The sequence below is a fragment of the Henckelia pumila genome, chromosome 3 (genome assembly GCF_033568475.1).
Source record: "Henckelia pumila isolate YLH828 chromosome 3, ASM3356847v2, whole genome shotgun sequence".
NCBI lineage: Eukaryota > Viridiplantae > Streptophyta > Magnoliopsida > Lamiales > Gesneriaceae > Henckelia > Henckelia pumila.
The window spans coordinates 146,313,655-146,337,019 of NC_133122.1; the positions used below are offsets into that span (position 1 = coordinate 146,313,655).

A 23,365-nucleotide genomic window follows, 5' to 3' on the forward strand; every position below is an offset into this window, starting at 1 on the left:
CTTAACCTTACATTAGGGAATTCAATTAAGTGATTGAACTATCATTTTTTAAATGCATTTTATTTACTTAATAAACTACAAACTATATGGATTGTTGACTAAAACCAATAATTTTCTATTAGATATGGATTTTTTTTTATTGGAATATTCCAGTAGCATAAAACACTATTTCCCCTACTTCTAATTAAGTTCTAATATATGCTTCACTTCGGAATGGCAGCCAATAGTAAATTATTAAAGTTGTTAATTATTTGTCTTTTAATATAATTATAACGTGATTTGGAAAATAGTAATTTGTTGTTGGATTCAACTTAGACATGGAGGCACGTCCTTATCCTGAAAATGACATGCCAGTTAGACGTTGCCCAAATTTTTAGATATTATTATTATTAAATATATTATCTGCCCTATATATTTGCTGTCCCGTACAAAAATATGTGACAATTTTAATTAAGAATAGTTTAATTTATAAGAGAAATCAGTTTTTTATTATTATTATTATTATTATTATTATTATTATTATTGGGATGGGGCTTTTCTTTGTTATCACATAGGTTCGAATTCATGTTTTTTTTTTTTCTATAAAACACAACTTTATGTCATTACATCATAGTAAAATAGTTTAAAAAATAACAATATAATTGTGCATATTAACTTCAGCTACCTTTGGCATTCTATATATATTTTGACACATGGTCACTTGAATGATAAAGTTAGAGTTGTACTTGGGTTTGAATTGATTTTTGGTCCCAAGAGTTGTCGAAGTTTAGTTTTAGTAATAGAATTGTTATTTTTCTTTTTACTCCTTGTTTCAAATTAGTGTTGATGTCAATATATTGACAATACTTGATGTGAATTTTTTTTTTGAATGTCGTATTAGTAATATTTAGCGTTATATTAATAATTCGACGAAAAAATCTAAAATAAGAAAAAACACTTTTTAATAAATTAAATGTCCGCTATTCATGAGATCAAAACAAAAAAAACCAATTGTTGGACGAATTTTGCAATATTCCATGTTTAGTTTAACTTTCATGATCAGCCCTATAAAGATCATATAAGGATTATTTTCCCTCATATTAACTTCCCTAACTTGTATTGTATGTCACATTTGTAATTTTGTACATGAGTAATTTTCACACAAATTATTACCTGTTATTTTCGCTTTATAGATAACTGTTGAAGTACAATAACTGTCCATGTTGGTTAGAGCGATCGAACCAGCGGTTGGCTGCTGTAAGTTTTAAAATATTTGAGTTGTACCATTACCACCAGCTATAACTTTTGGTAAAACGACAAACGCACGATCCTACAATTGGTATTTCCAAGGTCATGTGTTCGATTCTCATTGATTGTCATGAGTACAATAATTGTCCCTGTTGGGTAGAGCGACCGAACCGTGACGCTTGAACTGCTGTACGGTTTAACAAATTTCAGTTGCACCATCACCACCAACTATAGCTTTTGGTAAAGCGGCACTAGTAGAAAAGTCGCAAAAGACTTCGGTTATTAACTGAAGTCGTAGATAGATAATTACCGAAGTAGTGTCATGTGAAGTAATAGGTACTGTTTTACTTCGCGTTATAACCGAAGTCATAGCCCTGAAATTACCGAAGTCTTTGGTCGGTTCATGAAGCCAAAACCGGTTCAGGATTGGGCCGATGCCGAAGTAAAAACATATCTTTTACTTTGGTAATTTCATTAATTAACGAAGTTATAAAAGAAAGTCGTTTACTTCGTTAATTTTATAAATTCTCGAAATAAAACATATGTTTGTACTTCGTCGATTAATAAAATTGCAGAAGTAAAAGATATGCTTATACATCGGCAATGATAGTCATTGACGAAGTAGAAGAAAGTCTTTTACTTCAGAAATTTCACTAATCGACGAAGCAAAATAATGTCTTGTACTTCGGTAATTTCACTAATTAACGAAGTAAAAGACATTATTTTGCTTCGTCGATTAGTAAAATTGTCGTTCCACTGTATTAAAATTTAGATACAATAATTACACAATATAAATATATTTTTGAAACTTAAAATAGACTAATAAGTTTCATAAATTATTCATTTCAAAACAACGAACATCCATAAATTCACAAGTATATCCACCAAAATAACCAAAAAATATGCATGTAACCACAAGTATTTTCACAAAACTAAAAGTGCATCTATAAAAAATAATCAAATTCTAACTCTATAAACACTAGGGAAAAAAACTATACATTAATCCATCCTTCAACGTAGGATCTATCATATTTGCAGGTGTTCCCTCACGCCAATGCCTCCAAGCCTGAATCAATCCAGAGACATATATCATTTCTCAGTAACTTATACTTGCAACAAACTTAGAATGCAAAGATTTGAGACATTTATATAATTTGAATTTAGGTGCTAAAACAAACAATATCAGGAGTAAGTTTCTGGATTTTAATCACCAAACTTAGCAGGTCTTCTAGTTTCTACCCATTCCTAAAAGAGTTATTCTTTTGTCCGGTCAAAATTTCAAAGATCAGAACTCCGAAGCTGAACACATCCGATTTAATGGAGAACTGGACATGCATTGCATATTCCGGCGCCATATATCCATTGAAGTTATATTCACTGAAATAAAAAAACAAAAATCATGAAACCAGTATTAAATCAATCATTACCTGTTCAATTGGTTGTGGGCCTCTAAATTGAGTACCCTTGCCTTTAACTTTTGACCATAATCCCATGGCATTGTTTCTGTAACAACAAAAAAAGAATTCAATAATTAACAACACAGAAATCATAGGTCGTATAAGTTATCTGATGCAAATATAATCAAAGAAAATAAAAATATTCATAAAATAAGAAAGTTGCGACCAACTTACTTTTCTAATGGTTGTACACTATAACCTTTATAAGAAATGAATCATACCATTGATAATCACCAAACTCAGGTTTTTGGCATATAGCAATTGAGGGATCTACGTCCACCTCCTCAGGGACCGTCAATCTCAATGACTCAGTCAAATATATTCGACAGTTTTTGTTTAATACTTCCCACAAACTCCTCATCCTGCTCAAGTGGACATGCACCCAAAACATCAAAAAAGCTCACCACATAAGTTGAAACAAGTTTTCTAACTATCAAGTTCAGTAAATGTTGTGTCACAGATTGACTTCGTATGAGTATGTGTTATGCCTTAGATGTGAAGCATCATAGAACAGTGTTACAACAACTCACATTTGCCATACTTGATAGGGACTGTGCCTTCACTGAGCAGCAGCAAAGTTTTTGAGAAGTTCTAATAATAGCTATCTAGTTTCATGAGAACCATGAGAAATTACAAAACAGAACCAAAGTTGCATTTAGATGAAACATAGTAGGTGCGGAAACTTAATGAAAGTAGCATCAACACAATGTAAATTAATAGATAGGTCACCAAAGGACCTTCTTGAAAAACATTCTTCAACTTCGTAGATGCAGCTTCGTGTATGGATAGGAACTAGCATGGTCAAAAATAATTTCTTTTGATTTTCCGTTTTTCAATGGAAATGTAGGAGTAGCTTCTTGATTACTGCAGTTTTAAAGCTTTTAAAAAATAAATCGCTTCTCTTGTGTTTGCCTCTGTTTTGCGCCTAAAGCAGAACAGTTTGGTGCTTTCGTAAACCAAACCAAACTTAGATGTTTTTTTATATTAACTTGGAAATTTGAATATTCCCTTATTAAATATAAACAAGTACAATACCACGTAACAAGATTATACAAAAAATAAATTGCAATCACTGAGTAACAAATAAACACTGCAACAACAGAAGAATAATTAACGAATTAAGCTCCCCGCATCAGCAATCAAGAATTATATCTCAGATGCATGTAATGTAAGAGAGAGAGAGAGAATGAAACTTACAGGCTGGGGAAATTGAAGTGGAGAAGTAAAATACTTAAGTGAAGGTCTCTCATTCTCCTTCACTTAAGGAACCAATATTAAATCAATATTTATTTCTTCCTTGACTCCCTCGGCAGTAACATCCGTATAAAAAGCATCCCACGTGCATCATTTAAACCAATTCAACGCATCAGGCATCTGTACTAAGACTAAGAACAAATTTATGAGAGTGAGAAAACTAGTGATGAATGCAAACCATGGGTATTTGAAGTGTTATCGATAATTTATATTTTATAATACCTCCTTATTATGACGATGGCAGAACATCTGCAAATGAGCTTCCAGAAACCTGTTCAAATCCCAATTATCGTATAATAAATATGGATTCAAACTCCCATTATGAAAGGATATGCAACTGAATCATTTTTTCTGCCAAATCACAAACAATGGGATACCAGGAAAGGTAACATTTATACTCGCTTAGTTGCTTCACGATACACTAAAAATAAGAAGAGGGTTTGTGCATTATACCTATAAGCATCATATAACAAGACGTCATTTAAGCATATATTGAACGCACTTTCTCTCCTCATAGTCAAGGATGTAAGTAAAATACAATGAAAACAACTAATAGAAAACCAAAGTCATTTGTTATATAATTATAGGTAAAATGGGTTCATGATAAGAAATTGTGAGGCCTCGGTTCTAAACATCTAATTAAGTAGTAAACAATAATTAAACAACCAAGATCTAAGAACTAAAAGCAAAGCAAAGGAAATTTTTTTTTTTTTAAAGAGGGCCGCGCTCGGGCGGCCAAAAACCGCCGCTCGAGCGCGCCCTGGACAGAGGTGCTACTGAGTTCTCAGAGTGGGGTGCGCTCGGGCTGCTAAAAAAATGCAGCTCGGGCGCCCCCCTACAGCAGAAACAGAACATCAGAAAACATGCTTTGCAACTCCATCTAAAACTATTCCAATGCAATCCAAATCAACACATATATTATAAATGCAGTTCCTCCGATTAATACATGAAGTTCTAGAGTTTAACAACTACTCCAAAATAGAACATGCCACGATAACAACACGGCAAAGCTTGCATGTCAATACAACATAATAACGAAGTTCGATATCTAAACATGTTCTAACAACACTAGGTAGACATGCTGACACGACTTCTAAACCGAGTCTCACTGCTACAACTTTCCCTCGGAGCTAACCATGCCTCTTCTGACTTGATCCTGCCCCACCTGTTGCCAAGTACACATACAAAACAAAGCAACAGCTGGATAACCGGTGAGAAAGACATTCCCAGTAAAAGCAACATAACAATTAATACAACAATCAACATGCTTTCAATACAACAAAGAAATCAATAATAACATAATGAATGCATGTCTTTTAAACCGGGATATCAATCTGATAAACGAGTGATTGCTGCTGTGCTTTTGGGATCCCGAGGATAAGATCACGTAACAACTCACCGACTCTCCCAATCGAGGTGGTGCCACGTATCTCACTCCTCTAGACTTTGAGCAACTATAATGAGTATGCTAGCACTAGGCGAAACGACTACGACCTAGGCCACTCAATCATAGTTCCCAAACGTCTAAACAAAAAGGGCGGTTCTACCCACTGAAAACAAGATTGGCTCAAGATGAATGCATAACAAAAACATAACACATAAGCCATTTAACAAAAGCCAATACAATCCAACAAGACACAAGTTCCTCATGCTAGAACAAGTGTAAATGCAAGTATGTGATTTCAAAGGGAAAACTCGAGAACCACAGTCCCGAGTATGCTATCCCGCTACGACGACTGCTTTTACCTTTCAATGCAGTAGCTTCCAACTCTGGATACACTACAAAAGAGACTGTATCAACAACTATACAATCTAACAACAACAAGGAAACGGTTCAAGGAATGCTCTATAACGTTCTTTGTTCAAATCTCGGAAATGATCAAACAGCTGCTAACTCTGGGCTTGATACCTCCAAACGAATCTGTACGGAGACAAATGAATGATCAATAACCAAGATCAACTTATAAGCCAAGTTCCAACAACTCAAAAACGGTTCAAAATCCCCAAAACTCAAACCGACGATATAACGGCTATAAACTGAACAAACCGGCAACGCAGACAGCAGTTCAATACCGATATCAACTCAACTCAATGCTAATACAACAACAACAAGGCAAACCCAACACATCTCAAAACTCACATTTTCAAAAATAGCTTCCAAAAATCATAACAATTCCGAACGTCGCTCTAATTCAAAACCGACAAATAATAAACGATCAGAACTCCGCCAAAAACAACATACTAGAATCTAAATCGATTATAAGAACCTCCGAAAAATAAAACATATCCGATCGGAGAAATACTTACGGTATAACGGAGCTCTCACTGCTGTGATCACTAATCTGCCTTCAGAATTAATTTCCAACGGACGGATCGAGTTCGGACTGGATTTTAAGAGCTTGGAGAAAGCTTGGAGGCGTCTTCAATGGTGGAGCACGGCTAGGGGAGGAAGATAGAATGCCAAGAATAGTCAACCCTTGCTAGATATTATAACAATTTCAATATTTGCATTTTAGTCCCTGAAAAATCCAATTTTTGCAAAATAGACCCTGATCAAAATCAAGTCGGCTCGTGAACTCTGTAATCTCCGATTAACTCAAATAAACTCATTTAAGATAAAAACAAGGCTTTACAGAAATATAAATAACTAACGATATGCAGCTTCAATGAGTAATAAAATAAATTATAGTACTTACCCAGAGAAGTGAAGTCGTAGAAGTTGCCTCTGTCAAAAAACATTTCTACAAACAGAAACTAATCGTGATATTGTTTCAGTCTACAATATTTCTGTATTCATAATTAAGTCAATCTGACATAAATAAAAAAAATTAAAAAAAAATTCTTGGGAAGTTCAAGATGAAGTGGCGACTAGAAAATTTAGTTCATACAACTACATAGAAGTAAAACTGAACCTGAATGCTCTGAATAACATAAAAAACAAACCTATTTGACCAAGAAGCTCTACTTTGATTCCATTGTGTTCTACCTTCTTTCCAGAGACAGGTACAATAGATATCTGAAAACACAATTCATGGGCGAACAATCACATTTTAACAAATCAAATTTCAAATTAAAAGTTTTATTTTTGGTTTCGAACTGGTATGATAATACAAGAAATACCTTTCCAGATATATTTTCTCGACTTTGGAAGAGTGGGACCATCACTGTCCGACCATTCTCCTTCTTCAATGGGACCTAAAACAACAATGGTACATACAATATAGAAACCATGAGCCTGTATTTCCATCACTGACATCAGATATAATAAGCAAAGAAATCTTAGTTACCAAACATCCAAACCGAATAAAAATTCAAAACATGTGTTTACTCACTCTGATCAATTACACACTATTAGGTACAATACAATGTCAGGTCAAACAAGTACAGAAATCAACTGAACTTCGTTAGATAGTGTAAAAGAACATATAGCCCCGCCTCTGCCCATAACATAAGAAAAATTCGCTAGCATAAATTCATAGTTCCTCGAGTACTTTCACAGTAAAGAATCCCGTACCCTTGCCAGTCATAAAACTCCAACCCAAGACACTTACAACCATAAAACACCAAAATCAACCGAAAAACTGATGAAAAACCACAAATAACTCCAACAGTCGAAAAATGGCCGAAAAACTGCAACAAACTCCGACAACCAAAATGTAAAGTCGCGAATTACCTTATGAAATGGGTACCGATAGATAACTTGCGGCGAGATCTTACCGAATATGTAGTCATTTGAACATTTCCGTCGAATAGGCGACAAAAATCTGACGAGGAAGGTGGCGGAAAGGGTTTGAGGAGTTGGGGGAAAAGGCAATCGGGTTTCACGACAAAGATGAGAGTCAAAGAAAATGAGAGACGAGAGATCGGTTCAATTTTTTACTTCACAAATTATGAATTAAAATTATTATTTAATAACTTTTACTTCATTAAATAAATATTGGCGAAGTTAAATGTTACTTAAACTCATGAGTGAAGTCCGTGTTTTTTAACATATGAAGTGTAAAATAGTATTTTACTTCGCCAGTTCAATAACCGAAGTCTATTATTATATACTACTTCGTCATTAGGTATTGCTGAAGTAATTTGTAGCGAAGTCTATTAAGAAAATTCTACTAAATGCTCGATCCTACAATAAATTTATCAGATATAAGATGAACAAATTAAAATCTATAATAGAAGTTGCGCACATTTTTACTGCAAGAGAAAATTGCATTAATGACTCCTGTGAAATCCCCCTATGAAAGTTTTTTGAACTGACAACCCATGTGATTCTACATCTGTAGCATACACATTCATTCCAGCTAAAAAATGACAAAAATATTCCTATTTACATAAATAATTAAATTAATTTTGTTTTATAATTTTATATTTAATTGAATAAAATAATAAAATTTTAGTTAAATAACTATGAAATTATATATAAATATTTTTTTATATTTGTTATAAGCGAAATATATTTTATAGTAAATTGTATTATTACCGTATGATGTTTTAATTTAAATTTTCAATAAATGGTGATAAAAGAGTTCATGGAAGTCATTTAAGGGACATAGTGCTACTAGCTCAAAAACTTTTATAGGGAGTTATTAGCAAACTCGAGATTTCACAGGGGTTATATATGTCATTTTCCCTTACTGCAAATTAGCAAAATATATAGGGAAGGTCATATCGATAAAATGGTTTTCTAAGTTTATTTATTCCACCGGAATACTGACATACGGTATGTAAGGAGGGAACAACATTATTACACATTCGAGCTATATTTTTTGTCTTTGTGTTTTTCATACTGTGATTTAGCTTAACTTGTATTTAGTCCAAGTAGCTCAAATAGAAAAGGAGAGAACTAATTCAGAAAAGTTTAAATATTTTTATATTTAGAATTAGCCCAGGTACCCAAGTAAAAATAATTATTAATAATAGATCCAAAAAATTGAGATTTTAGCACTCAAAATCTAATTGTTGTGAAGTTAATTGACATGTATTACTTCGTAATTAACTTGTTAAGAAAATTTAAGCTCGGCTAGTATAAAATTCTTGGCTTCGCCTCATACGTTGTGCACATCGATAATTCTTATTCCTATGATTGGTGTGTAAAAAAGTGAGGAAAAAAGAATGGAATAATTTTTTGAAAATAACCGAATCACTTTAAATAAAAAAAATTTAAAACAATGATGTTGGATCCGAAAATACAAGAAATCTTGATTTTGATGATAACAAAACTTGTTATTATGTTTCTAACATATTTACTCAAGTGTGTAGTTGTTAGATCACATTTTGGAAGTTTCGAGATGATGAACTCGAATTCATTTCCAAACTTTTTTTTTCAAGCATATCTCATAGCTCGATGTTCCAAATGATTAGCTGCCAAAACCGTCGCAAATCTAAGAAGATGATCTACAAATCATATTCACAAGTCAAAGTCTGAATCAGAGCCTAAGTGGTTGATATATTGAGTTGAAGTCTGTGATTCTGCAATGAAATTTTGCCTGGTGTAGCTGAGTATTTCAAGCATATCTCTCTTGTAAAACCTCGAAATTGAGTGATTTTTGATTCCATGAAAACCTAAGAGAAAGATCTACAATATTTATGTTTATCACTTTTTCCAGAAATCGACGAATCAAGATATATAATCACTCGATCGGACCACATTCACTCGACTGCTTTGTCCTCGACCATTTTGGAGCAGGCCTGGTATTACAGGCATATCTCTCTCATATGGAATTCAAATGGAGTGCTTCTTGATGCGTTAGTGATATGTGTTGTTTTAATGTGTTTTATTGCATTATTTTGCATTTGTTTTGCATGTTTTTATATTGTTAATGTCATTCATGTTTAGTTATCGAGTATTTATTGCATTCGGGTCACTCCTCATGATTTTTTATTGGTTGTAGGCAAAAGATGGAGAAAAGGAAGAGTTTGAGCAAGAGTAGAGTCACAAGAATGAATTACAGAGCAGCAATGGTTAAAAATTCATTTTTAATGATTGAGAGATCCAAATCCAATCTACCATCCAGATTGAAGCTCAAGATGTTTTGAAGTTGCTGTTAAAATTTCAGCTCAATCCGACGGTTAGATTGTGAGATATGATTTTTTGAAAATTGTCTTGCGCTGCAGAAAATTAAATGCGAGAATAACATTTTTGGGGCAGAACCTTGGGCCCCTAGGCGGGATTTTTTGGGCGCCTAGGCGCGAGGCGGCCTGAATAAAGCCTGAATTTTTGAATTTTTAAAAGTCTTGATTCGCGGGCTTTATTTGACGGGCTTTGAGGCACATATAAAAAAAAAACTTTAGACATCAGAACGGAGAGGAAAGGAGACGCAGAAGAGGCGGCCAAGAAGCGAGAAAGAAGAACGTGAAGAGGAAGAGAACTTGAAGAACTCAAGAACCTCCAACACTAGTTTTCTCTTTTCTCTTTTTTTTTTGTTGGGATTGAGGGGATCCTACCCCCAAAACTTTGTTTTGATTTCTTCTTGAAGATTGAATTTGGATTTTTTAGCGTTCTTGATTATATTATTGTGTTTATTGCAATTTTGGAGATTGATAAACTTCGAATTGAATTTATGTGTTATAATTGACACTGAAAGCAAATTTTATGACATGATAGAGTAATATAATTCATGGATCTACAACTTGCATAGACATATGAGGTTGGATACATGTTGATAGTCATAGTCCAATAGGTCGAAAGCTAGAGGATTCCACAAATCGTTAATACAATTGCAATTGTTAAATAACACAAGGACACTTGGTTATTGCAATTTGTTAATTAGATTAATATAGCTCGACAGAGTATATTGATAGATTAGGGAATTCCGTCAAAAGCATGACTTGATAATTGAATTTCAATCGTTAGAGAAGAAAAATGGGTAGGTGAACCGAGATCCTAACAATCGTTTATTTATTTTTTTAATTTAATTTTATTATTTTGCTTTTATTTCATCTTTTATTTTAGTTTATTAATTTATTCTCATCTTATCTTTATTAACTAAAGAATAATACTTGAGTAATTTTGTCACAAATGAATCTCTGTGGGACGATACTCGTACTTTGTACACTATATTATTACTTGACTCGTGCACTTGCGATTTATTCAAGCTTAATTGATAGACATATTTGAATTGATTTTCTGTGGTAGTATTTGCTCGATCAGTTAGAAAGCTAAGACAAAAAGCTACAACCTTTTTGTTTATTACTTTGCCCAAAAATCAACGCATCAAGATCTATAAGCATTTAACCTATTGACAGTCACTAGAACGCTGAGATATCCTCGACAGCTAAAAAGTCTGCTCGACTGTCGTTGAGCAGATTTGATATTTCAAGCATAACGTTCTCATATGAACTCCGAATTGAGTTATTTTTGATACGTTGGAAAGCCAAGACAAAGGGCTACAACATTCATATTTACACTTTACCCAAAAATCAACACAACAAGAAATACAAGCACTTGAATAGATAGCATTTACTCAAACAGTCGAGATGTTCTCACTTGGCCTCTCAATCGGTCGAGGTGGTGTCATATGGCCTCTCAACCGATCGAGGTACTGTCACTGGTCTCTCAACCTGTCACTTGGTGCTATCATATGTTTGAATTCTTCTCAGCCGTCCAGTAGCTGTCTAGAAGCGCAAATATGACCGTTGTCCTGTCAGAAACAGTACAAAAGCCTTTCCAACAGTCATATTCTTGTATCTAACATCTATATCATGCTTGGATGCTATAAATACAAGATCCGAAGATTGAGGAAAAGAAAGAGTGGACAACCAAAAAAGTATTCATCTAGTTAGAGTTTTTCCACATGTAGAGAGTGCGTCAAAACAGATTATTTAGCTAAGTTAAGAGCTTGCCCTTGGTGTGAAGAACACAACAGATTTCTTGAACTTTCACAGTCAAGTTCTTCACACCCCAACTCACTCACACACATTTATTAGATGATTTGTATAGATTATTTGAGTGAGAGTCTTTACACAAAGACGTTAAAAATGTGTAAATATTGTATCTTCAGTGTTATGTTATTGGAGAGAGTTGAGAATCTAGGAGTTCTGACTTAGGCGGTGGGGTAAGTCCTAAGGTTGGAGGGGGGTGATTACAAGATGTTGTAATGCTCAAAGTCTTCTAGTGTATCTTTTTCTGTGAGGAAGAAAGGGTTACGTAGGAGATTGAGCTCCGAACATCCATAAACAAATTCATGCATCTTTACTTTATTGCATTTACTTATTGTTGTTGTTTTTGGATGATTTTTTGAATCATTTTTATATGTTCTCTAAAATACCAAAATGTTGCATAAAAAATTGTTTGATAAAATGCTTCAACCAAAATGTTTTTACTATCTCAACTTGTAATCTTTTCAATCGACCTCTCATATGTTTAATCAGTTTTTAGATGGATTATTTCGAGTGTTTTTCGCTTGGTTTTGTAACCAAACTGGATATAATTTCTCGGTATTCGGTTCATTTTTGAACATTTCAAGAATGAGTTATTGTAGCTCAAAAGATTTTAATAGTGTGTATTCACCCCCCCCCCCCCCCATCTACACATACCCGATCCCCAACAAGTGGTATCAGTTGGGGTGCAATAATTGTCTCTGCTGGGTAGAGCGATCGAACCATGATGTTTGGGCTGTTGTACGGTTTAAAAAATTTGAGTTGCACCATTACCACCAGCTATATCTTTTGGTAAAGCGGCAAGCGCTCGGTCCTACAAATTATTATTAAAAAAATCATAATCATTATGAAATTATTTATTACTAATTGTATTATATTGGTATTTTTTCACTATATAATAATTAGTAATATTCTATATTTTTCTTGAATCAATGTTGTTTTTCATTGTTACTATAAAATTAATTTTATTTTGTAATTAACAATTGATAGGATCGAAAACGGTGTGTAGGGGGGAGTGAATACACACTTAAAAATATTTTGATCTACAATAACTCGATTCTTGAAATATTGAGCACCGATGAATTAAATCGAGTTTGGTTTTCAAACCAAGCAAAAGATACTCAAAATAATTTTTCGTAGAAACTCATTTAACAATTTGTAAATCATTTTAAAAAGATGCAAGTTGATAGATGAAAACAGTTTAGTTGAAGTATTTTATCAAACACTTTAAATGCAACATTTAGGTATTTTTTCAAACACATAAAATGCTTCAACAATGCAATCCAAAATAGTAGCAATAAATAAATGCAAGAAATAAAGAGACGCGAATTTTTTTATGGATGTTCGGAGATTTCAACAACTTCTACGTCACCTCTTCTTCCTCCTCGGAAGGATATCACTAGAAGACTTTGATTTATACAACTCATTTGTATAAACCCACTCCGATTTAGGGCTTACCCACTGCCTAAACAAGAATTCCTAGCTATTCAAATGATTGTAGGCCGCAACCTCGCAATGCACATAATGTTTAACGTCTTTATGTCAAGACTACAAACATAATTTTTAACGTTTTTGTGTTTAAGGCTCTCACTCAACTAATTTGTGAATACTTCTCTCGAATATGTGAGTGATTTGGTTCTCTTCAACTGATATACAAAGATTTTGGACAATAAAGAGTGTTCTATAAACTTGGGTTGGAGTGAAGAACTTGGCAGTGAACGTTCATCTTTCTTCTTGTTCTTCACACCTTGGGCTTTGCTCTGTAGCTGATTTCTTCAAGTAAGCTGCTCATGCTTTGAATCTCCTTCAAAATCTTGTGTTTGAACTCAAAGATGTTGTATTTATAGGCTCCAAGAGAGATATAGCTGTTAGACACAAAAATAGATATGTTAGAATGCTTTTGTACTGTTTCTGTACTTTTTCTGGAGTGCTAAACTGATTTCCACTAAACTGATCTTGGTAAACTGAATTTGGTGCGAAGCTGGTATTGTAGCAGTTTCAATACTGTAGCAGTTGAGTGATCTTCAGTTTGGGTAGGTAAACTGATCTTGGCCAACTTCAGTTTAGGTAGCAGTTTAGCAAGCAGAACTGAGTTACTAAACTGGATGTAGTTTGGCATGATCCATTGATATCTGGGCAATGTGATGAACATGAAAGTTGTAGCTCTTGATCTCAGCTTTCCAACACCACAATAATCAATTCATTCGTTGATTTTTGGGCAAAGTGATAAACATGGACATTGTAGCCATTTCTCTTATTTTTCCACGGAATCAAGAATCACTCAATTTGGATTTCATATGAGAGAGTTATGTTTGATATACCAAACTGTGCCATAAATTCTGCTCTGCAGAATTTTAGTTCCTAACCAGTAATGTCAACGTAGTTTAGCAGCTCGTTAGGATTCGATTCAATCTTTAACTTATGAATATGATTTGTAGATCATTGTCTTATCTTTCCAACTCAGGGTGAATAGTTCCATTCGGATAATTGAGCTATAAGATATTCCATAATATCAGAACTGCTCGATGTAAACTGATATATGGTGTGTTTTCTGCTAAACTGAATCCGATCAGTTTTGTAGTGCGACGTAAGTTTGGTATAGATAACATCCGTTTTTGCTCAACTGGCGTGAAATAAATATGTTCCAAATTGAGTTTTCTTTGCAGTCATTTTGGCAGATAATCATTTGCTTCTTTGATCTATGAGATATCATTAAAATAGTAGAGCTCGCCAGAGATTCAGTTTTGCTAACTTTGAGTTTTGGTTTCCATCTTCAGTTTAGCAACTTCGCACTAGAGTAAATAGTTAAAAACACAATAACAAGTTTTGTTATCATCAAAATAAATATTACTTATGTTCCAAAACCCAACAATATTGTTACTAATGCATTGCTATTATCAATATTACTACACTGAGGAACACATAAGGCTTCTACACTTAGGGAGAGTTGTTTTATTGCGGCACTTTTGAGCTTGTATTTGAATTGATGAATTTAAGTCGTGATTTCAAATCTAAATTAAAATATATAACAGATTCATTAGTTTGTTTGGGAAATTCATTTGATAATAGGTTTTAAATTTTTAATTAACTAGTTACGTTTGTGCATCAATAATATGAATTTCAAATTCATTTAAATATGAAGTAATTTTTCCTTCAAATACTTTCTGAATCCAAACCATTCGATCCAAATGCAACGTATATATCTGGTCTCTTTTATTTAATACACAAACCGTAGGGCTAAATACCTTAATTAAGGTTGTTTGGATGGAAGTACTATTTCAAATTCATGTGTTTTAAATGTATTTTATTTTGGTGTTTAGAAAAGTAAGATTATAAACTTCAAATCAATATCTTTCATGCTTATGTAATATTTAATGTTAATTACGATATATTTCAAGTTCGTCAAATAATAGTGTCGTTTGAAATCCATTCTACATTATATAACCAATATGTAAATAACTAAAGTGCGAATTTAAGATTTAATATATTATTTTATTGTTTAAAATAAAATTATAATCGAAATCTATAAATCTAAAATCTAAGCGCAACCTAAATTTTAAACTCATCTATGTTGAGGCCAGGGAGCATGGAGTTTGAAGGATACTTTTTCCTTATAAGTTTTTTTTTCTTTTTCTTTTTTTAAAAAAATTTATTGATGAATCCTGCAGTGTTCTTGATCTTCTTTGCAAACCTTTTATTTTGTTTTGTTTTGTTTTTTTAAATGACTTCATTGTGACAACATGCATTTGATTTTGATGCAACTTACTCTCACATCTTTGTTATTTTTATAAAATTTACAAATTAAATATTCAAAGGTTTGTTGTCACACAAAACCTTAAGCCACTACGTACCTCCATCAAAACCAAGTTTAAAAACAAATCCAAAAATCAATAAGTGCAAAAGAAGTGGGTTGTTTAGCATACTAAAATACATGGAAAAATAACACCTCATGTCCATTTAAATATTCTTTTAAATACTTACGCATTCGAGTGAAGAATTTCTCATTTATAAGAATTTAAAATAAAACTTCTATCACCTGTATAATATTTATTAAAATAAGTACTTAAGTTGTGCTACCATCCTAATATTATATTATTAAATTAATTTTTTTTAATTCTAATCATGACGGTATTATATGAGTAATATGACATGGTGTTTGGGTGAGCTTTTAAGCTCTTAAAAACAGCTTATAAGCTGTTTTGGAGCTTTTAAGCTCTCTAAAACTGTTTGGTAATTTTTTTTAAAAAAAATAGCTTATAAGCTGTCAAAATAAGCTGTTTGACAATTTATAAGCTGTTTTTAAAAAAGTAGATACACTCCTACTTTTTAAGAAAAGATCTTATTTTAATATTTTGTTTTCCACTATTATCCTTTTATATTATCCTTTATATATTTTTTTCAATTTCATAATATATTCAATTACAATTTTCTTTAACAATTTGTTATATATATTAAAATAATGTTTTGTTCCCGGTCAAAAAAATAATGTTTTGTTCTATAATTTTTTTATAATTTAAAAAACTAAACTATCGAGATACTATTTTAACATTAAATATTTTTAACTAAAATCAAAGCATACGATTTTTATATATTTAAATATAAAATAATATATATATAATTTTAAATAATTTTTTTTCTATCATTTTATTATAATTAAAAAAAAGCTATACTATCAAGATATTATTGAGTAATTTTAAAATAATACATATATTATTTTTAAAAAAATTCATAGTGTAAGATTTATATAAATTACAATATAAAATAGTTTTTATTTAATTTTAACATTTATCATAAAATTTTAAAATTATTTTTGTATATATATAATATTTACTTCACCTTCATATTATTATAATTTTTTGGTAATTTTGACAATAAAAAGATCTTATAAAGTCAAACGCATCAACATCTTTAATTTGTTTAAAATAAGTTTATCCAAATACTTTAACAACTTATTTTAAAATAAGACCTAACAGTTTATAAGCTCCTACAGCAATGGAGAAATTTATCAAGATTTTTTTTGGTTTTTAAATATCCCAAAGTTAAAAATTAAAATTGCGTACATGAAAATATTTAAATGGAAATTATTTCACCGCACATATGGTTAGTATGAAGAAGCAAATAAATTTGATTAAAAATAGATATTTCCAAATTGGCATTTCAAATAATAAAATTCAAATTGAGCATAAATAAAAATCCCAATTTCCAAATAACCATTTCAAATAATAAAAGTAAAATTGAGCACATGAAAGTTTTAAGCTAAAAAAAACAAAAACTCTTATGAGATAGTTTCAATGGTCATTTTTTTGAGACGATTCTCTTATATAGGTTATTAGGTTATCCATTAAAAATTATTACATTTTATGCCAAAAATATTACTCATTATTATAAATATGGGTAGGGTTGATCCGTCTCACGGATGATACCGTCTCATAGGAGTGTTACCTGCTAAAAAAACCTATGCACACCACTTACAATTGAAAATATATTTACTAAAAAGTTGCAAATTTAAAAGATGGAAAAACAATTTTTTTGGTCAATTAACTTTTCAAAGTTTGGTTTTGATACACTAACTGTTAGTTTTCCGTTATTTTGGTCCAATAGATCATATATAGATGGCGTGAGTCACGTGACACCGGAAAATACTGACGTGACATTGGAAAATGCTAACATAACACCGAAAAATGCTGACGTGTCAAGCTGTCATATTCATCGATCAATTGAACCAAAATAACAGAAAATTATTATAAAAATTTAGTGCATTAAAACCAAATTTAAAAATTTAATGGACCAAAACAAAAAATGTACAAGTTAAAAAACAAAAAAAAAAAACATTTTCCCTTAAATGTTATATGAGTTAATCTCAATTAAGATCACTGAAAGACAAACATAAAGAACTTAAATGGTTCTTTATAATATTGAACTTGTTTCCCAGTATTTATTTAAAACCGTTGAATCTCCTTTTCTTCAATTCATGTACCTATGAAACATTATATCAAAATTCTACTAGCTCGTAAAGAACAAACTGAGTGGGGTTTATGGGGTACTCACCCAACTTTAAATTCATGGGTCCAACCATGAATTCGTTTTGTCATAAGATGTCTGAATCACTCGTAGGCACTCCATGTTCTTTGTTTTTTTTTGTTTTTTTGTTTTTTGTTTTTTGAGTGTACTTCATGTTCTTTGTTCCTTGAGTATGTATATATAATTTTTTAAGTTGATGATTAATATTTTTTAACAAGTAATATTTAATTTTAGGGAAAATTGCATATATCACCCTTGTGAAATCCCGTGTTAGTTAATAACCCCCTGTAAAATTTTTTTAAGCTAATAACCCTCTGTGATTTTAGATTTGTAGCATACACACCCCTTCTGGCTAAAAAATGACGAAAATACCCCTACATAAAATAAATGATAAATTAAATAGTTCATAAAAGTCAAGGGCATTTTCGTCATTTTATAGCCAGAAGGGGTGTGTATGCTACAAATCTAGAATCACAGGGGGTTATTAGCTTAAAATTTTTTCACAGGGGGTTATTAGCTAATACGAAATTTCACAAGGGTGATATATGCAATTTTTCCTTAATTTTATAACGGCTTTATATATTTTTATCTTGTTAATCGATTTTATTTTTTTTATTTTCTAAATGTACATGGTTTTTCCCCTTATTTGATGTTTTTTTTTTTGAAAAAGTTCATGATGTTAGATCTCAGGTGAGCCCAACACACAGAGATTAGCCCATTCTGAGGAGTACCCCAAACACGCATGGTAATTTGGTGCAGATCGTTGTATGGGTTAAAAATGTTCAAAGAAAGAGTTCAAATCTATGAACATCGTCTTACAGTGCAATTGTGTGAAACAGACCGTAAATTTGATCGGATCATGAAAATGTATTATTCTTTATGTCAATTTTTATTTTTATTATTATTGATATAATTAGGTCGATCTGCACATCTCACGAATAAAGATACATGAGATTGTTTCACGAGAGATTACTAAAAAACGTATACCTCATTCATTAATCTTTATCATTTATTTGTTTATGCATAACAATAATCATAAAGGCTAAACACAAAAGTCATTAACTTTATGGGAAAACCCATATATGTTGTAGCCACGAATTTCAAGTTCATTTGATAATTTTTGGACAAGTTTATTTTCTATGAATGTGAAACCACTAATTTGTTAATTTATATAATGGCAATCACCTAATATAAATGTCATTTCACGTTCATTCATCAAATTCCTTCCCAGATTAATTATTTTGTCCAAGTGCAACTTAAGTTTTTTTTTTCCTATTGACTTGTCTTATTTTGCGTTTTAATCTACTAAGAGGGTATTTGGCTAAGCTTATTAAAAATATTTTATAAGCTCTAAGAGTGTTGGGGTGCAATAATTGTCTCTGTTGGGTAGAGCAATCGAACCATGACGCTTGGGCTGCTGTGCGGTTAAAAGATTTAAGTTACACCATTACCAACAGCTATAGTTTTTGGTAAAACGGCAAACGTTCGGTCCTACAATTGGTATCAGAGCCAAGGTCATGTGTTCGATTCTCATTGATTGCAAGGAGTGCAATTATTGAGAGGGTGATTGTTGGGCTGCTGTGCAGTTTAAAAGATTTGAGTTGCACTATTACCACCAGTAATAGCTTTTGGTAAAGCGGTAAGTGCTCGGTCCTACAAAGAGCTTATAAACTGTTACGATTTATTTTAAAAATAAGCTGTTAAAGTGTTTGGATGAACTTATTTTAAACGAATTAAAGAAGCTGATGTGTTTGACATTATAAGATCTTTTTATTGTCAAAATTATCAAAAATAGTATAATACTATGGATTTTATTTTAAAATAGTTTTAAAATTTTATCGTAAGTATTAAACCTATATTACAAAAAAAATAAAAATATTTCATATTTTAATTTAAAAAAATTGATATTATTTGAAAATTTCATTTTTATAAATATTTAAATTTTTATAAGTGGAGGACATGATGGAGAATTATGGAAATATAGAAGGTTATTTTGGATAAGTAAAATTTTAAAATATATATTTTTTTAAAAAAAATTAGGGTCATCCCGATTTTTTTAAAAACAACTTATAAGCTGTCAAATATTTTTTTTGACCGTTTATACATAAGCTGTTTGACCAAATTATATTCAAACAAATTGAAAGAGCTTATAAGCTCTAAAACAATTTAAAATTATTTTGTGGAGCTTAAAAACTCAGTCAAACACCTTCTAACTCAACAAATTTTGGTTTTGCCGTTATTTTGGGTTTCATAAAAAAAACCTATGTGAGACTGTCTCACCAAATCAATTTTGTAACGCGGATCTCTGACTCGAACCAACTCATGAAAACCGATTATTTTTTATATCAAAATTATTACTTCTCATTATAGATATAGTTTGAGTCGACCTCTCTCACGGATATAGCCATGTGAGATCGTTTAACAAGAGATTTACTATTTAGATTTTAGTCCACTAACTCAACAAACTTTGATTTAGTACACTAACTTTTACTTTTTTAACTATTTTGGTCTAATTACTGACACAATATCAGATCTGTCAAACAAATTTGGTGTCATGCATGTTAGCATTTTCTAATGTTTTTAGTATCATATCGACACAAATGATATTAAAACTAAAAAAAATTAAAGTTATTATACCAAAACTAAATTTTAATACATAGCATACGAAACTCGAAATGTGATAAGTTAATAGTATTTTAATTAACAAAGGAACGTTACGTTAACAAACTTTTTCAAAGTGAAGCATCTACAAATAAAGAAGGTACGTACGTAGAATAATTGTTAAGCCCTAGCCTTAACTTGCTTCTCTATGATAGCCCCAACCGTGACCCTAGTCCCTAGCTCAGAATCTTAAACTCTGTCATTCATGAGTATACTGGGGTCTGTAATTGTAATTGTAATTGTAATTGTAATTTCAGTCGTATTTATTGCCGGTAATTTTGGTAATATATATTGTTAAATTTCAATTTTAATCATGTTTTTTCATCTCTAACAATTTTAGTCATTTTTATCAAGATTGTTGATAATACTACATTAATGTAACATGAGAAAAGACCAAAATTGGAGGAAAAAAAACAGATAACTAACTAAGACTGAATTTAACAATTTAAGTGATCCAAATCAATTAATTACAAGAAATTGTTGTATCATCACAAACAAATTGGTTGACAGACTACTACTTATTTGTTCTATTTTCAATGCAATAAGATCTCTTTTTTCTTTTGATCGATAAAATAAAATAAAAAACTAGTTTTGATATATCCGAGATTATGACGGTGCGACAATAATAATCGATGCCAAATATATTAAAAAAAAATTAGTCTCAAGTCTCGATGTGGTGCCTCGATTTATTTCCTCTTTCTTATCAAACATCATTAAATAATTCTCCACTATCATGTTTATTTCCTACACTTAAAAAGTTAAGTATCTTGTCATTTGTAAGACGATGATCTCGTATATATTTATATATATGAGATATGATATGTCAATCCGATTTCTATATAAAATTAAAAACAATAATTTTTAAATATATTTTATAAATCGAATCGAATAAAAGATGAACGATACTAAAAAATTATTCTATAAAACGCCTCACATAAAATTTCATGTCATTTAAAATATTTGCATAGAGAGGACAAACAATTAAAGTGTATGGACCACTTCTTCACCCCAAACCCCTACCCTACCATACCAACAAATCTACCGCTATAAATAAAAGCAAAAAAAAAAATTTAAATTGAATGACTTTTTCTTATTTTTAGTTTTGAAATTGGAAACACAACCACTAAAATTTTGGTGCGCCTTGGATAAATATTTTCAGATCGAAGTAATAGATTACAAATTATGCCAATGAGCTAAACTACATGAGATAAATCATGTGCGACTAGGGGTGTAAGTGTGTAACCTATAGGATTTTTCATCGAGAGGGTAAAATAAACGCAGATAAAAATTTTTTGTCAAAAAAGTCATTGTTAAAATAACATATAAAGAAATATAATACAACAAATATATCAAGAAAAATAAACGAAAAAAATTAGAGATATAAGAGGTAATATAAACACAATCAAACAATTTCAGTAATTAAAAACAAAAAAACATATTAAACCAAAAATAAATTAACAAAGACTTTCAGGATTAAATTGAATATATAAAAACTATCAGATTTAAATAAAATAATAACATATTCCACGAAATTTATATAAGATAAACTCAAAAATTACATCTAGAAAATGCCAGTATAAAATAAAGAAACTAAAAAAAGCCGTCAAAAGAAAATTGAAAAATTGTATAAAAACTTGATACTTTATTATGTTTATTAAACGTTTAAAAACTTACTTTAATATTCCAAATAAATATTATAGTGTTTAAATTTTGGAACCTCGGCAAACTGCAAACGCTCCGTGCTCCACTCAATTCAAGAGGGAAAAAAGAAAGTCAAGTTTTAGGTTTTTTTTGGCTAAATTTTTTTAAAAATTTTAGTTTTTGAAATTCTCAACCTAAATTAAATTGAATAATATTTGATTTTTTTTCTAGACAAGTTAAAAAATATGATAAATATTCTATGAATAAGTCGAAATCTATAGAATAGATATTTACCGTGATCAAAATATATCTCGACAAGAAAATTTATTGATATGTGCTTATATGATATTATCAAGATATGATTTGATATGCTTAATAGATTTGATATGCTTAATATCTATAGAATAGATATTTACCGTGATCAAAATATATCTCGACAAGAAAATTTATTGATATGTGCTTATATGATATTATCAAGATATGATTTGATATGCTTAATAAAGTTTTATTTCTATTTACAATTGTTTCCTTATTCATGCAGGACTCTATTCATATGGAAATCAATAACTTACCTTGGATTCAAATCTATTTAGAGGGGATTTCCGCGCACAAGTTAGGAGAGTTTCAGACGACAATTCACAGAGCATTCATTGAAGAATTCCGTTCGTGAAGTTGAAGGTCGCTGAAGCCGAATTTTTCAATCATCGTTATTGATTGTCCCCGTGCTGTCGTTGGTGTTGAAGACATCGAAGACAACACTTAGTGCATAGGATTGTTCAAATATATTTTCTGTTTCTTCAAATTTAAACTACGGGAGTTGCATTTATATATTTTATACTATGATTATTTAGGATGCAAGTTTGATTTCGTTGAGAAATTTAAGATTTATTGATTTTTCGTAAAATCACTAGTATTGATTTGTAAGACCGATATTCTATTTTCTAGTAATATTTAGTCCTAAGACACCAACCCGCACGAGTTTTTATACTCGTGCAAAATTATTTGCTTGTGTTATTTATTTAAACTTTAATTTCCAATGCATTATGTTGTCTCTTATGTTGTAACATGGCTATTTTATTAACAAACCGCATACAAAGTTTCTTTCAAATATATACGTAGATTAGATTAATAAAGGTATGCCCTTGTTTCCGGGGAAATATCTAGCTAGGAATACAACTCATATCCATTTATCAAATGCTCGTCTATTTCATCAAATCAAATGTTTT

The 23,365-nt window shown here is 31.1% G+C and overlaps 1 protein-coding gene across 8 annotated transcripts; it reads right to left on the reverse strand.

Moving 5' to 3' along the window:
- Positions 1 to 2,042: 2,042 nt before the first annotated feature.
- On the reverse strand, positions 2,043 to 7,810 carry LOC140891309 (vacuolar protein sorting-associated protein 26B-like). 8 transcript variants are annotated; one of them, XM_073299748.1, is made up of 9 exons: positions 7,656 to 7,810; positions 7,059 to 7,133; positions 6,882 to 6,954; positions 4,161 to 4,209; positions 3,882 to 4,069; positions 3,215 to 3,285; positions 2,906 to 3,046; positions 2,655 to 2,730; positions 2,043 to 2,293 (listed from the first exon to the last, which is right to left on the reverse strand). In XM_073299748.1, the coding sequence occupies exons 1-5, from the start codon at positions 7,668 to 7,670 to the stop codon at positions 4,051 to 4,053; spliced, it is 231 nt and encodes a 76-aa protein (XP_073155849.1). In that variant the 5' UTR covers positions 7,671 to 7,810; the 3' UTR covers positions 2,043 to 2,293; positions 2,655 to 2,730; positions 2,906 to 3,046; positions 3,215 to 3,285; positions 3,882 to 4,050. The 8 variants fall into 8 exon arrangements, 4 of the variants coding, with proteins under 4 accessions (XP_073155849.1, XP_073155848.1, XP_073155850.1 ...); XM_073299747.1 differs by having other exon boundaries at positions 3,215 to 3,289; XR_012152484.1 differs by lacking the exon at positions 3,215 to 3,285 and having other exon boundaries at positions 3,882 to 4,063; positions 6,635 to 6,954; positions 7,612 to 7,810.
- Between the last annotated feature and the right edge of the window lie 15,555 nt (positions 7,811 to 23,365).

Excerpts from the sequence above, each read along its gene's own strand:
- LOC140891309 (XM_073299746.1), bottom strand. Across the intron at positions 6,955-7,058 it reads GAGAAAATATATCTGGAAAG|ATATCTATTGTACCTGTCTC; the intron begins GTATTTCTTGTA and ends TTGTGTTTTCAG. Across the intron at positions 4,210-6,881 it reads AGAGCTTCTTGGTCAAATAG|GTTTCTGGAAGCTCATTTGC; the intron begins GTTTGTTTTTTA and ends GGATTTGAACAG.